This window comes from Suricata suricatta, chromosome X (assembly GCF_006229205.1).
Source record: "Suricata suricatta isolate VVHF042 chromosome X, meerkat_22Aug2017_6uvM2_HiC, whole genome shotgun sequence".
NCBI classification, from domain to species: Eukaryota; Metazoa; Chordata; class Mammalia; order Carnivora; family Herpestidae; genus Suricata; species Suricata suricatta.
This window is the reverse complement of record NC_043717.1, coordinates 31,554,613-31,568,107: the sequence shown is the minus strand read 5'-3', so window position 1 is coordinate 31,568,107 and position 13,495 is coordinate 31,554,613. Positions and strand designations below refer to the sequence as shown.

Below are 13,495 nucleotides of genomic sequence, written 5' to 3'. Positions count from 1 at the left end.
CTCCCTTCCGCCTGGGTTTCAGATTCCTCCAACCCAGGACGAAAGTGTCCTTCTGAAGGACATGGCTAATCTTCAAGGAGGAGAGAAATCCCTGGAGGATACAGTCAGCAGCGAGTCCTTTATAGGGAACGGAAGAACAGTCTGCCCTCCCTAACGCGAATGAGTGATTAGATGGTGCTGGCCTTTCTGAATGGAATTAATGAACCTTCCGAGAGGCATCAGTCTGTACCTTCATGGTAACCTGGTAACCTTGGAAAGCCTGGAGCCGCTTTTTCTTCTCCTCTTCTTGTCCCATGCTTATCCAAGTGTCTGTAATTAACACGTTGCCTCCACGAGCTGCTTCCAACGGATCGTGCGTCAGCGACATCCTGGTGCCGTTCTAGCATACACAAGCGTGCCAGTTAAACAACTTCCCGGGACAGAGAAAGGCGATTTTAAGTTTACATATAACGCACATACCTCCTTGGCGTACTGCTCTGCCAGCTTGGTCACACTGGGATCCGGCTCATAACCCTGCAGGGGGAAGAATTCAACGGTCAGTGAGGGAATTGTATTAAGCTGTCTTATATATGCGTTACTTTCCTTTCAACGTATTCTTACTCTCCTTTCCTTTGTTGCTTTAAGTTGTAGCTCAACCCGCATTCAGTAGAATTTACGTCTAGAATCTAAAGCTTAATAGTCCTTTTCGGGATTGAAAAAAATTGGTAAAGTGAATTGGTAACTCATCTTTCTTATATTATCTTTGACAGCTCTAATTATCAAGATAAACAGGGCGTGGCGCTTTCCAGCTCAGTAGTGCCTCTTCTTATTCCTCTAATAGCCTAAGAGGATTATATACATAATTCTACCAATTATGCTAATGTAAGTTTACCTCAGTCTTTCCACTTTGAGCTGTGTGGGGTTTTTTTTAATGCTTTTTTTTGTCTGGAGTGCTTTCCCCCACTCACTTCCTATGGATAAACGCTTTCGGGTCTCAGCTCAAATATGTCCTCCTCAGAAGAACCTTCCTGGAGCACCCCAGCGAAGGGGCCAAGTGCACACACCTTATTCTTCTGTTCTCAGCAGGAAGGGTTGAGTGCAGGGCACATGCTTTGAAGTGGCATTTACACAGCAAGTACGCTGCTTTTGCTCAAATACATGCAAATGGGATGGTGTGGCGAGAGCAGGGTCAGGGCTTGGGAGAGACAAGCGAGGTGCCTGGGCACAAAGTCTAAGCAGGCCCGTCAGAGTCTTCGCGGGTACAGAGGGTGCCCCTGAAGAGCCTCGCTTGCTTAGCCTAGTCTCAACTCCAGGTGAAGGGACGTTGTGGGGGCACTAAAGCCCCCCAGGCTATTCCAGACCCCACAGGTAACTGCGCTGCCCCCCTCCTCACCCTGCCATCTGTTCTGCACACAGCAGCAAGAATTGTCTTCTCTGAAGCCTGCAGTGTTTACTACTTGTTTCCGACGTTGAAGCTGATTAAGAGTATTAAGTCTCCCCCTACCCCAACCCCAACATTCCCTGTTTCTGTCTCTTTTAATTCTTCTCAACATCTTGCTGCCGGAAAGCCAACCTTATTGTTATCCCTGCACATGCCTTGTCCTTTTCTGCCATCTCAGCCTTTTCCCCTTGAACACCTCCCCCTGTCCCCTCGTGGGTGTCTTCATTGGAACATGTCAGCTCCTCTTGCATCAAACCTCTAGCCCAGCCTCACCTCTGGACCCTCCGTATGGAGGTCTTGTCGGTCCCAGCACCACAATTACTCTCGCCCTCCTTCATCCTTCTCATTTTCCTGAATTCTTAGCACTTCTTATGAGCTGGTTTTTATCACTGCTCAGTAGAGCATTGTGGTGCACACTGTGACATGCCACTCGGATCCCCACTTCATGAATAAAGGACCTAGTGCCCCAGCTGCTGGGCGTGCTGCCAGAAGGTGGCTTTCAGCCGTCAGTCCTCTTGGGGCACCGCCTCAGCTGCAGATAGTGGACTCCTCCAAGGTCACATACCCTTCGGGGGGGACCTTCATTCAGTGACTGATTGACAGGAGGGGATGGAAACCCAACTCCCTCCTCCCAACTTGCTCAGCTCTAAATGGCCATCTCAGATCTAGAAGTCTCTGTAAGGCCAGACGAGGCTGCTGTTGGGCCTGAGCCGCATCTCAGTTTCTTCCTCTGCCCATTCCTGCTTCCTTCCCTTCCCTTCCGCAGGTGGTGATCTCCAGGGTATGGCCTAATAAACACTCTGCACACCAAGCTCTGTCTGAGACTCTGTCTCAGCGTCTGCTTCTGGGAACCTCAACCTGCAACATGCACGTTAAGGTTTATTCATTTGAAACCAAGTCTATTTGCACATAATTGGCTACCATAGTTCCTTCTCTTATTACGGAATTCATGAAGGCCACTACGCGTGATGTTGATGATGATGGCTGCAGACATTTTAGAAGCTTAACCACCCTCAATAGCCATAAATTCTGGAGTTTTTAAAAGCAGGATTTGGGGGAGGTAATTAATAAAGCTTGGCTAATTTAGTAACTAATTTCGTGACCATTCATACTGGTAAACATAAATGAAGAGACTTAGCCAATACCCCATGTGCCTCCTGCCCTGAAAATTTAGCCTTCCCTTTGGCCAGCAGGTTTTATACTCCTTCCATATAATCATTCTTACAGAAGGAATCAATAAGTACTTAGAGAACCAACAGAGAGGTTTGGAAATTAGAAAATCACCCAACCTTGCACGCACTGGGCCATGACTGAGAATACAAAGAGGAATTCTTTACCCACAGCTCAGCTTTCAATACTAAATCACTCATTGGCTGTTACATAAATCTTAGAACCAGAGGAAGAAGGTGATTAACAAACCCAGTTCAGTCTAAATATTCACTTAGAACAATGGTAAAATCATTACCATCAATAGTTTATGGAGCAATTCTACAATCAAGGACAAAATTATGTTTTCTTGAACATGTAAGTTATTCTCAGTTGAAGAATGGGGCAATAGATTAATTATGGCCTTAGAAGCTTCAGGGCTTCTTAAATTTACAATAAATCTCCTAACTTTATCTTTAAAGGAAATAGGTCTATGTATAAAGTAATGGAACAACTTCTGCCCTATCAGACTTTCCTGAAGACTTTTTAAAACTCTTACTCCCACCAAGATTTAACAAAGTTTTAGTACTCTTTATCATTCAAATGAGTTTCTACATAAGAACAATACCAAAATTACTTTGTAATATTAGAATCTTTTCCTTCGATGTTAATAAAACATCTTCGACGTGCAATGAAATGTTTAAATCATCTATTTCTCCAACAGAATAAAGCCTTTCCAGAAACATCTTCTAGCAGGGAACATTTATTGTTAATATATGTTTTCTCTGTAAAAACTAAATGCAATAATGGTTTGCACGAATACAGAGCCTTTCTTCAAATTAGAATTGTAGTGAGAGTGTGCTCTTTGCATAACATGAAGAAGAACCGCCTTAAACGCACGTCAGCTCTGACCCTTTCTTTCAGTTTATGCTGAATGAAAGAGTTATCTGTTTTAAGAGTCATCTCTCTGCGTCCCCAAGTTACTCTAAGAGGGTGGCTTCTAATACATGCCGTTGTCCGTGCCTGCCATTACTTCTACGGCACGTGCATTAGGCAGAACGATATCCTCCAAGGATTCATCCTCAGCCAGAAGCTCAGAATGTGACCTTCCTTTAGGAGCATCTTTGCAGATGTAATTAGTTAGGATGGGGTGGTACTGGTTTAGGGTGGGCCTAAAGTTTTCATGACTGATGTCCTCACAAGAAGAGGGGCATCTGTATGGAGAACATAAAGGGGAGAACTTAGAGGCAGAAACCGGGGGGATGGAGCCACAAGCCAAGGAAGCCTGGTGCTGCGGGGAGAGAGTCTAGGAAGGGTCCTCTCCTGGAGGCTTCAGAGAGCGTGGTGCTGCCAACATCTTGATTTCGGACTTCCAGCCTCCAGAACTGTGAAACAATACATCTATGTTGTTGTAAGCTCCCCGCCTCGGTTTGTGGCAATTTGTTATGGTGGCTCTTGCAAACGAAGGCAGCATGGTACACAGACTCAAACGGGTTCAGCAAGAATACTGGAGAAAAGCATTTTGTTTTCTTTTTCTTTGGCAGAATGCAGCAGACGATGCTGGCCCTCTACCAAATACCATCCCAGAATCCCTTTTTACAGCTTTCCTCCCTCTCCCCATTTCAGTGGGCTTGGAATAGCACTTGTAGCCCTTCTTCAGGAGGCAGCCCTCTGGCTTCCCAGCTGCCTGTCCTGCCAAAAGTACGAGGGGATCTGCCCCCTACTTCCCCCTGCTGCCCTTGACCAATGGCTGATTCAAAGGATGAAAGCCCACCTTCCTTGCTTGGGTTGAGACAACTCTGGGGCATAAGGTCCACTCCCGAGCTCACCCGTGGGATCAGGCCGGAGCTTCCTTCTGTGGGTTAGTGCCCGACATGGCACTAGAGTGAGCAAACCATGCTGGTTTGCCTGGGAGTCTCCCAGTTTTAGCACTGATAGTCCAGCGTCCCTGGCAAGTCCTCAGTCTTAGGCTAACCAGGAGGGTTGATCGCTGTAAATGACCCTCTTGCTTAGATTTTCCTTTCTCTGTCCTTCTCTTCCCTTTGGGGTACTCCTTTAATAATTCACCTGTACACAAATCCTCATCACAGGGTCACCTTGTGGGGAACCTGACCCAAGACACTGGTTGCAGGAAGGAGTAAAGAGGGCACAAAAGCCTTGGGGATTTGGTTATTTCCTATTAGAGAAATTCAGCCATTAACCCACCTTGTGTAATTCATGTTCCCGATGACTGGCAAATAAACATCTCAAACTCAAGAAGCGGAAGCAGAGAATAATTTTTAGGCCTCACACATTCCCCCCTGGATGTCTCAGCTTACCAGAGTGAAACCTCACACTGACTACAAACAGCAAACACATACCTAGTCAGAAACACGCTAGCGCACAGTAAGTGTGAATAGTTATCTCCTAATGAGAGGGCCAGTTCTAGCTTTTACTTTGTTTCTGAAATGGTTTCTGTTTCAGGGAGTTTTCCCTTCCAAGACTCCTGATAGGATACTAGTAGCCAATCAGAAATACTTATGGGGAAAATATTCAGTAGCGATGGGGTATTTAACAGGTTCTGTGGGGATCCTTCAGCACTGGTTTGTGTATGAGTCTCTTGTAGGGTTAATTTTTACCCTCTTAAAGGCCTATTCATTTTGTATGAGGCTGGCGGTATCTAACCAAAGGGCTTCTCCTGGAGGACCTCTACTTTTTTATTTGGGTATCTTTACTTATGGATTTATGTCATTATGTAGGTAAAACACTTGCACGTTAGGAAATTCAAACCATATAAAATGATATACCATGAAAAGAAAGTCTTCCTCCTTTCTCTGTCCTTGAACCTCCCAGTTCCCCTTCTCAGAGGCAGCAACTCGTACCAGCTTCTTACATATCAAAAGGGTTACTTTGGCCCCATGAAAGAAGTCATGCTTCCCCTACATCCTGTGTGAGATTAGCGGCAGGGGAGGAAGTATATGGAGGGCATTGTCACAGCCACATGAAACTCAGGTTGAAAAAGCTGAAGGGCTCCTGGAGTTGAGTTTGAAACACTAAACTGATGTAGAAGCCATCACTGTGACCTTCACATTAGATTGACATTTTTCTACTAAATTGCAGTATTAGAAAAATAACAACATCCTCTCCATGCCTTGGGAGTTCTATGCTGTCTGGATTTCACTGCTTTCTTCCGTCTTTGTGGTAACAATGCATAAGGATGCCAGTCATCATAATGGCTGGTTTGAGAACATTCAAAGGGATAATTCAGGCAGGCTTTTAAAAAGACTCACATGATGAAAGGCATCAGCCGCGATGGTCTCTTATTGTAGAGATGGGAAATTGGGCACTCAAGAGGCCAGATAGCTGTAATCACAAAGCTGGTAACATAAACTACATTTTCTGGCCTCACCTGTGTGTTCCTTGAATGGAAGAGAGGTTTGTTTTCACTGGGTCATTTCATCTGGGATGATTTAAGAGAGAGTTAGTCTCAACCATGACATTTTCCCTACCTTTGGAGTAGCTGCCTGAAGGTGCATCCCAAATTTTGCGGCACTCATCATGATAGAATGCAAAATGTTGTTCCCATCCCCAATCCAGCTGAGGGTAAGGCCTTTCAGAGAGCCATAGTGTTCCTAAAAGGCAAGGAAGAAAGAGATTACATCCAGGAAGAAATCCACTTATATAAAACAATTATTAGGGCTAAAATGAAGGAAATGGTCTTCACCTCATTTTTAATGCTGTGTTGGAATGAATAAATTTTGGCATGAAACACGGCAATTCAATAACATGAATGTACAATCACCAAAAATAGCAAAATGACGTAATATCTTAAACCAGAACATCATATGAATTCATACACAGACTCATATTTTCATACATTTCAAATCTGAATCTTTGTTGTATTCTTTCATTTATTCATGCATGCATTTGTTCATTCAACAAATTGATGAACGCCATCAATGTCCAGAGGCTTTCCTTGGCTCTGGGGATAGAACAATGAAGAAAGGAGACCAAAAAAGTATCACTGCCTTTATGGAGCTTACATTCATTGGTTTTAGAAAGGAGAAATACAATGCCCCTGGAACAGTGGAACAAGGTGGCTATGTTTTCCACTTATATGAAGTTAAAAAAACATGCTCATGAATATTCTTGGTTATTTATGGATATAGATGCATAGTTAAAGTATAAACCCATGTCTGGAAATTATAAAAACAAATATCAGGATAATATTTCTCTGTGGGGTGAAAGGAAATGGTATCAGAGAGAGTTACACAGTAGGCTTCCACTCTATTTGAAATATTTTATTTAAAAACAAAAAAATTCTAAAATTAGATTTGATGAAACTATGTCATGGGCCCAAAGGTGTTCGCTTGATTTTTCTTGAAGTGTCTCTACGTTTCACATATTTTATGTATTTTTAAGATAATATTTAAAAAAGAGAAAGGCTAAGCAATGTGGAAATCAAAGAACTATTAGATGGCTAAGCTAGGATTTAAATCCAAGCCCATTTGATTTAGATTCCGTGTTCTTAATAAGCTGCTATTTATTTGTTCAGCTCCTGCTTTGAGTATCTTCTATATGAAGGCATTGCACCAGGTCCTACAGGGGACAGTATGATGAATAGGACATTTGTAATCTAGTAATGGTAACGCCCCAAGGGGAAGCATTAAATTATCTGGTGTATATGTAAAGCCACACCTGCAAACAGCCGCTTGGTGTCCTACATTGTTGTATCTTCTTTGCATGAATCTTATCCTCATCACCAATGAGTTTCATTTTGAGTTTAACTTCACATTCATATGTGTGTAGCTTATTCAAATAAAGAGGAATATGGACCTATCCAGTTTTCCCTGACTTCCCAGAATAGTCCATCAACACGGAAGCCATGGTTGTGAGGATTCCTTGTGGCAAGCCCATGTAGCTTGGCTGTGGCAAACCAAATGAGATGAGTCTTTCAAAGTTATTCACGTTTCTAATTTAAGGGGACATAGCTAAATTTGCCTCAGTTGTATAAATTCTACATGTTCTTAACTCCAGTCTTAATTAATCAGTTTATTAAGATGATAGAAAATGGCCTCCTTCTCAGAAAGTGATTTAGTAATTGACCATTTTGAATAGTCAAAGCATACTCCACCAGTCTTCACTTCCAAGCCACAGAGCCTGATGTATGCAGGATTACGTAAAGCTTTTCCATTCTGCACGCTCCAGCATTCTCTGTTCATCCATTGTGTTAAAAATGTCACCAAAAAGCAAAATAATTGAGAGAACAGGGGATGAGAGGGGGGCTAAAAGAGGTTGGGAGTTAGGTTGAGAACAGAAGAATCTTCAGATCTGTTTTTAAACAATGCCCTGTCTTCCTTGGATATCTGGTATGCACACAGATGCTATAACACTTTGCCAAGACGATATTTGAAAACAAAACATCAATACCATGATTTAAATGGTTCCATTTAGTGCTAGTCAGGAACAATTTACTGATCTTGCTCTTGTGGAAGGCAAAGAAATAAGCCAACCTGGAGTGTGAGGTAATCAGCCAGGATCTGGATAGGATGGTAGAAGTCTGACAGCCCATTGATGATTGGGATGGATGCTTCTTTAGCCAGGATATCCAGATCTGATTGTTTATACACCCGAGCCAGCACTGCGTCTGTCATGCTAGACAACACACTGTAGCAAATCAAGAAAAGATAATCTAAGTTAATTGAGCTTAATAATTCCTTCTTTAATATGTGATCTTAAACAGGAAAAAGAAATGCTAATAAATTAGAATTTTTACTAAGTTACAGCTACCTATCAACATGACAGGTTTAAAAGCTAATATTAAACATGTAGTCATTACAGAAGCCAGATGGTATTCCACTGATCTTATCCAGTGACCACTGATTTTACTGTTTTTTTATAAAGCTATCAATTGTGAATCTGGCAGTCATGATGATGAATTATAATTGGCAAGTGGCAGTTGGTAAAGTTGTAGGGACAAGGCTAAAAACAAGGTACATTAATGACCTTGCATGTGGCTAATTTGCTTTGGCATCATCCCAGAGACGAATACACATCTTCACTATAAAACTCAAAGTATGAGCGTGGCAGCCATGAGGTTGCCACACAGATTGTCGCACAAGAGAGAACCTTCAGGGAGGAATCCCAATAGCTGACAAACCCCAGCTGCTGCACTTTTGGGATACACTGCAGTGTTCCCACTAAGGCAACACTCCCACCAGACTGTTCCCAGTGGGGCCATCAGAGCTGAGCTATTCTGCCTGACATGGGACTGCTCCAATGGGCAGTCTTTGCTCCAAGGTTCCCCATTGGCCTGGAAAGCCTCTCATGATAGTAGTTAGATTGAACTTAGTCATGATTATACAGTGTCCAGTTTGGTGTTTCTATTCTGGTTCTATAACTTACTAGCTATGTGACCTTGGACATGTCATTTAATTTCTCTGTGACTTAGTTTCTTCATCTGTAAAGCCATAATAATAATATCTATCCTATTGAGTTATTCTGAGGATTACATTAGATTGCCTATTTAAAGTGCATAGTATTATGCTTTATTCATAGTAACAGATTAAAAAGTAGTAGATACTATGACCATGTCAAAAGAAACTGCAACTTAACACCAAAAAATTCAAATAATCCAATTAAAAAATGGGCAGAGAACCTGAGTAGACATTTTTCCAAAGACATACAGATGGCCAACAGACACATGAAAAATGCTCAAATCACTCATCATCAGGGAAATACAAATCAAACCCACAATGAGGTATCACTTTACAGCTGTCCAAATGCCTAAAATCAAAATCACGAGTAACAGTGAGTGTTGGCAAGGGTGTGGAAAAAAAGAACCCTCATGAACTGTTGTTAGGAATGCAAATTGGTGCAACCACTATGGAAAATAGAACGGAAGTTCCTCAAAAAAAATTAAAAATGAATTACTATAAGAACCAGTAATTCTACTATTGGGTATTCACCCAAAGAAATTAAAAACACGAACTTGGGGCACCTGGGTGGCTCAGTCGGTTAAGCCTCCGACTTCGGCTCAGGTCAGATCTCACATTCGTGGGTTCAAGCCCCGCGCTGGGCTCTGTGCTGACAGCTAGCTCAGAGCCTGGAGCCTGCTTCTGGTTCTGTGTCTCCTTCTCTCTCTGACCCTCCCTCTCTCATGCTCTGTCTCCCTCTGTATCAAAAATAAATAAAACATTAAAAAAAATTTTTTTTAAATCATCTTTAAAAAAAAAAACACGAACTCAAAAAGTTATACGCACCCCTATGTTTATTGTGGCATTACTTACAATAGCCAAGATATGGAAGCAACCCAATACAGAGAACAAACTGGTGGCTGCCAGAAGGGGAGGTGGGTGGAGGGACAGGTAGAATAGATAAAGGGGATAAGAGTACAGTTATCTTGATGAGGACTGAGAAATGTGTAGAATTGTTGAATCATTGTATTGTACACCTGAAAGTAAAATAACACTGTTAATTGTACTTGAATAAAAAATTATTAAAAATTGTTAAAATGCATAAAAACTAAAGCTAGTATATATTCAGCATGGTATTCATAAATTTGTATGTTAATTATCATATATATTTGGAGAATTAGTCCCTCTTATACATCTTTACTCAATCTTTAGAAAATTGTTGGTGCTTATAAAATTCAAGGACCACTAAAAAAGCTCCTTGCCCCCAGGGATTAGAGACTCAAACATAAAAAAATCATTGCTATACAATATCTTCTAGACTCAGATTTTATCAAATTTTCCATGGATTTCTCATACCCATAGTTCCCAGATTTTCAAATTTCATGGATCAGCAAAATTCCCAAAACAATATGGAGATCAACATAAGATTCCCAACTTTTTGTTTAGTAAATTAGGGGCATGAAACCACAAGCAAATGTATGCATATAATATGTTAATATCTTCATTTAATAAAAGGATATTTTAACACCGAAAAAGGTCTAAATGACCCAATCTCAAAGAATGATCCTTGGAATTGAATTAATTTAGCTTACCAAATTCACTATATTGTCTTCATTTTTCCTAATTATTTCTGTTAGAAACTTCTCAGGGCAGGGCAGCAGCGGAGGGGTCAGGATTTGGAAACGAGTGCTCTAAATTGCCTAATCACATTGTGTATTGTAGCATGAAAGAGGTGAATGAAAGAGCCACTTCAGGGTTTTCTCTTGAAAAACACGTGATGGTTGATGGTTGACTTGAGATGGGGGTTTTCAAACATTTGCTGCATATAAAAGCCACCTGGAGAATTTTTTAAATTCTAGGTGCCCAGACCATAATTTTTATCAATTTGGTCAGAAAAATAGAATCTCTAAGGATAGGACCTAGGGGTAGATATTTTTAAAAACTTTCCAGGAGAGGCGCCTGCGTGGCTCACATGGTTAAGTGGCCAACTTCGGTTCAGGTCATGATCTTGTGGTTTGTGAGTTCGAGCCCCACTTTGGGCTCTGTGCCGACAGCTCAGAGCCTGGAGCCTGCTTCAGATTCTGTGTCTCCTTCTCTCTCTGCTTTTCCCCTGCTCACGCTCTGTCTCTCAAAAATAAATAAACATTAAAAAAAAATTTTAAGCTTTCCAGGAGATTCCAATGTGCATCCAAGGTTGACAACCAAAGCTAGCACTTTACTCCTGAGATCAACCACATCACCACCACCTGGGAACTTGTTAGAACTGCAGAGTCACAGACCCCACCCAGTTTCACTGAGTCAGAATCTGCATTTTAGCAAGATTTCCAGGTGGTTAATTTGCATATTAAAGTTTGAGATGCCTCATAAAGACAGAATTGAGGCCACCATATTTTTTAACGTACCATTCTTTTCTTAGAACCCTAACCAGGCCAAAAAAAAAAAAAATCAAGAGATGTCAAATCACAGAAACAGAGAATTTTGTCCATAATTTTGTGGCAGGGAGTACTTTCTAGTTCAACTGAAGAAAAAAAGCACCTCAAATCCTGAGAAATGAATAATCCACTCCACAAGGCCTCCTTCGTTAGAATAACCAGCTGCCCTTTCCCATCAGATGCCCTAAGACAATGGTTCCCAAACTTCGGTGTGTATCAGAACTAAATGAAGAACTAATAAACTACAGAGACCCAAGTTCCTGATATAGGGGAGAATCTGGGTCTTTGTACTTTGTGCCAAGTTTCCTGGATAACTCAGATAACCTTTAAAACGTTGAGAACCACTGTCCTAAGGCACAGGCTTTTATTTAAAATAGGAGAATTTTAAGTCTTCTTCCTTTTCTTCAAAATGTCTTTCTACAAATGTCTTTCCCAATACAGATAAACTGATGCTTCATACTGCAGAATGCAGGCTTTTAACTCTGTCATGACGAAGTAACTTAGATGGAGGTAGATATCCCACCAAAGTCTATAACTATAATTATCAATTCTTATTTCAGATTAATTGGTTAATATTATGATACCTAAAATCCTATGAGAGAGAGAGAGAGATAGCAGAGTCTTTGACCAGAAAGGACTTCTTTAAATATGCATCCTTTCCTAAAAAGTGTGCAAATAAGATTTTTTTTAAATCTGGATTATCCATTGCAGTTTACCTTCTGGAATCTCATGGAAGCAAAATCAGATTTTACTTATATTGTAGCTTCTCAAATAATTGTGGGAAGCTAGAACCATGGGCCTCCAACCTCTTGTGGTTTCAAGAACTTTACAGTGTATTGAGTTTTGCTAGATTTAGTGTGGTATTGTGTGTAAATATTATCTTAACCTCATAGATGAGGAAGTCAAGGCATGACAACCCTCAAAGGAATTAGAGCAAGGTTAGAAAAGAATGAAGAAAGGTGAGGCTGAAAGAGGGAGACATGAAGGAGGCAACTGGAGAAGTCAATGCCCTGTAGACATGAATTTTTCAAGAAGATAAAAAACTGGCACTTGTAGTTCCCTCCCTTGGACAATCCCAAGAGCTCTCAGAGCAAAGCAGCCAAAAGGGAAGCATGAATTTACTTGTCCTGTTTATAATATGGAGTTGGTATCCATGGAAATTGTATGGTCTAATATTACGGGAAAGCATCTGGTCTGCTTTACTGAGGTTGCCCAACACCTCCTAGAAAAGAAGTTCTTCACTTTCACTGTAAAAATGCTGATGCCACCTTCTGCCCTTTGAAAAGTTAAAGCAGAAGATGTGGTGGGGGATTCACATCAACATTTTCTTTTTTAATAGTTTATTATCAAATTGGTTTCCATATAACACCCAGTGCTTCTCCCCACATGTGCCCCCCACCATGACCATCATCCCCCTCCCCCTTCAGTCCATGGTTCATTTTCAGTATTCAATAGTCTCCCATGATCTGTGTCCCTCACTCTCTTTCCCCCTTCCCCTTCCCATGGTCCCCTGCCAGGTCTCTCCTGTTGGACCTATGAGTGCAAACATATGGTATCTATCCTTCTCTGCCTGACTTATTTCACATCAACATTTTTAAAGCTTTCCAAGTTATTCTGGTATGCAGACAAGACTAAGAACCAATGCCCTCAAAAATAGAGGAGGAGGGGGATGGTGGGATATTCTGTTGCCAGATGGAACAATGGATCAATGTAGAGGAAGAAAGTCTTAGTAGTTGCTGAAATCTCAAACTATAAGATAAGTCATGGGTAACAACATGATATGTTATACCGGAAAGAACAAGATCTCATACACTTATAGAAGTGTTTTCCTTTTAGCTCAGTCACCACCAAGAACAGTCCCATGGTAGCCGCAGTAACTATAATCTTTTCCCTCTCAACACTTCTAAGTATCCTAGTGCCTAGAATTTGCTCTTAATATTGTTCTATTTTTTAAAAAGGGAACCAAAAACTATTAGAAGATAGTCAATTCCATGTCCTTGCGCTGGACAAAATCAGTATAGGTCGGTAACACCTGTTGTTTCCAGAAAGCAATAGCAATTTTATTTATTTTTATTTCTTTTAAGTTTCTTTCTTTTTTTTTT

General features: G+C 41.2%; 1 protein-coding gene across 1 annotated transcript in view; it reads right to left on the bottom strand.

The window, feature by feature from the left end:
* OTC (ornithine carbamoyltransferase) overlaps positions 1-13,495 on the bottom strand; it is a 59,121-nt gene that overhangs the window by 10,667 nt on the left and 34,959 nt on the right. The window contains exons 5-8 of the mRNA XM_029929447.1: positions 8,059-8,212; positions 6,055-6,177; positions 460-513; positions 230-379 (exon numbers count right to left, since the gene is read on the bottom strand). Coding sequence (XP_029785307.1) covers positions 230-379; positions 460-513; positions 6,055-6,177; positions 8,059-8,212 — 481 coding nt within the window. The remainder of the gene's footprint in view (positions 1-229; positions 380-459; positions 514-6,054; positions 6,178-8,058; positions 8,213-13,495) is intronic.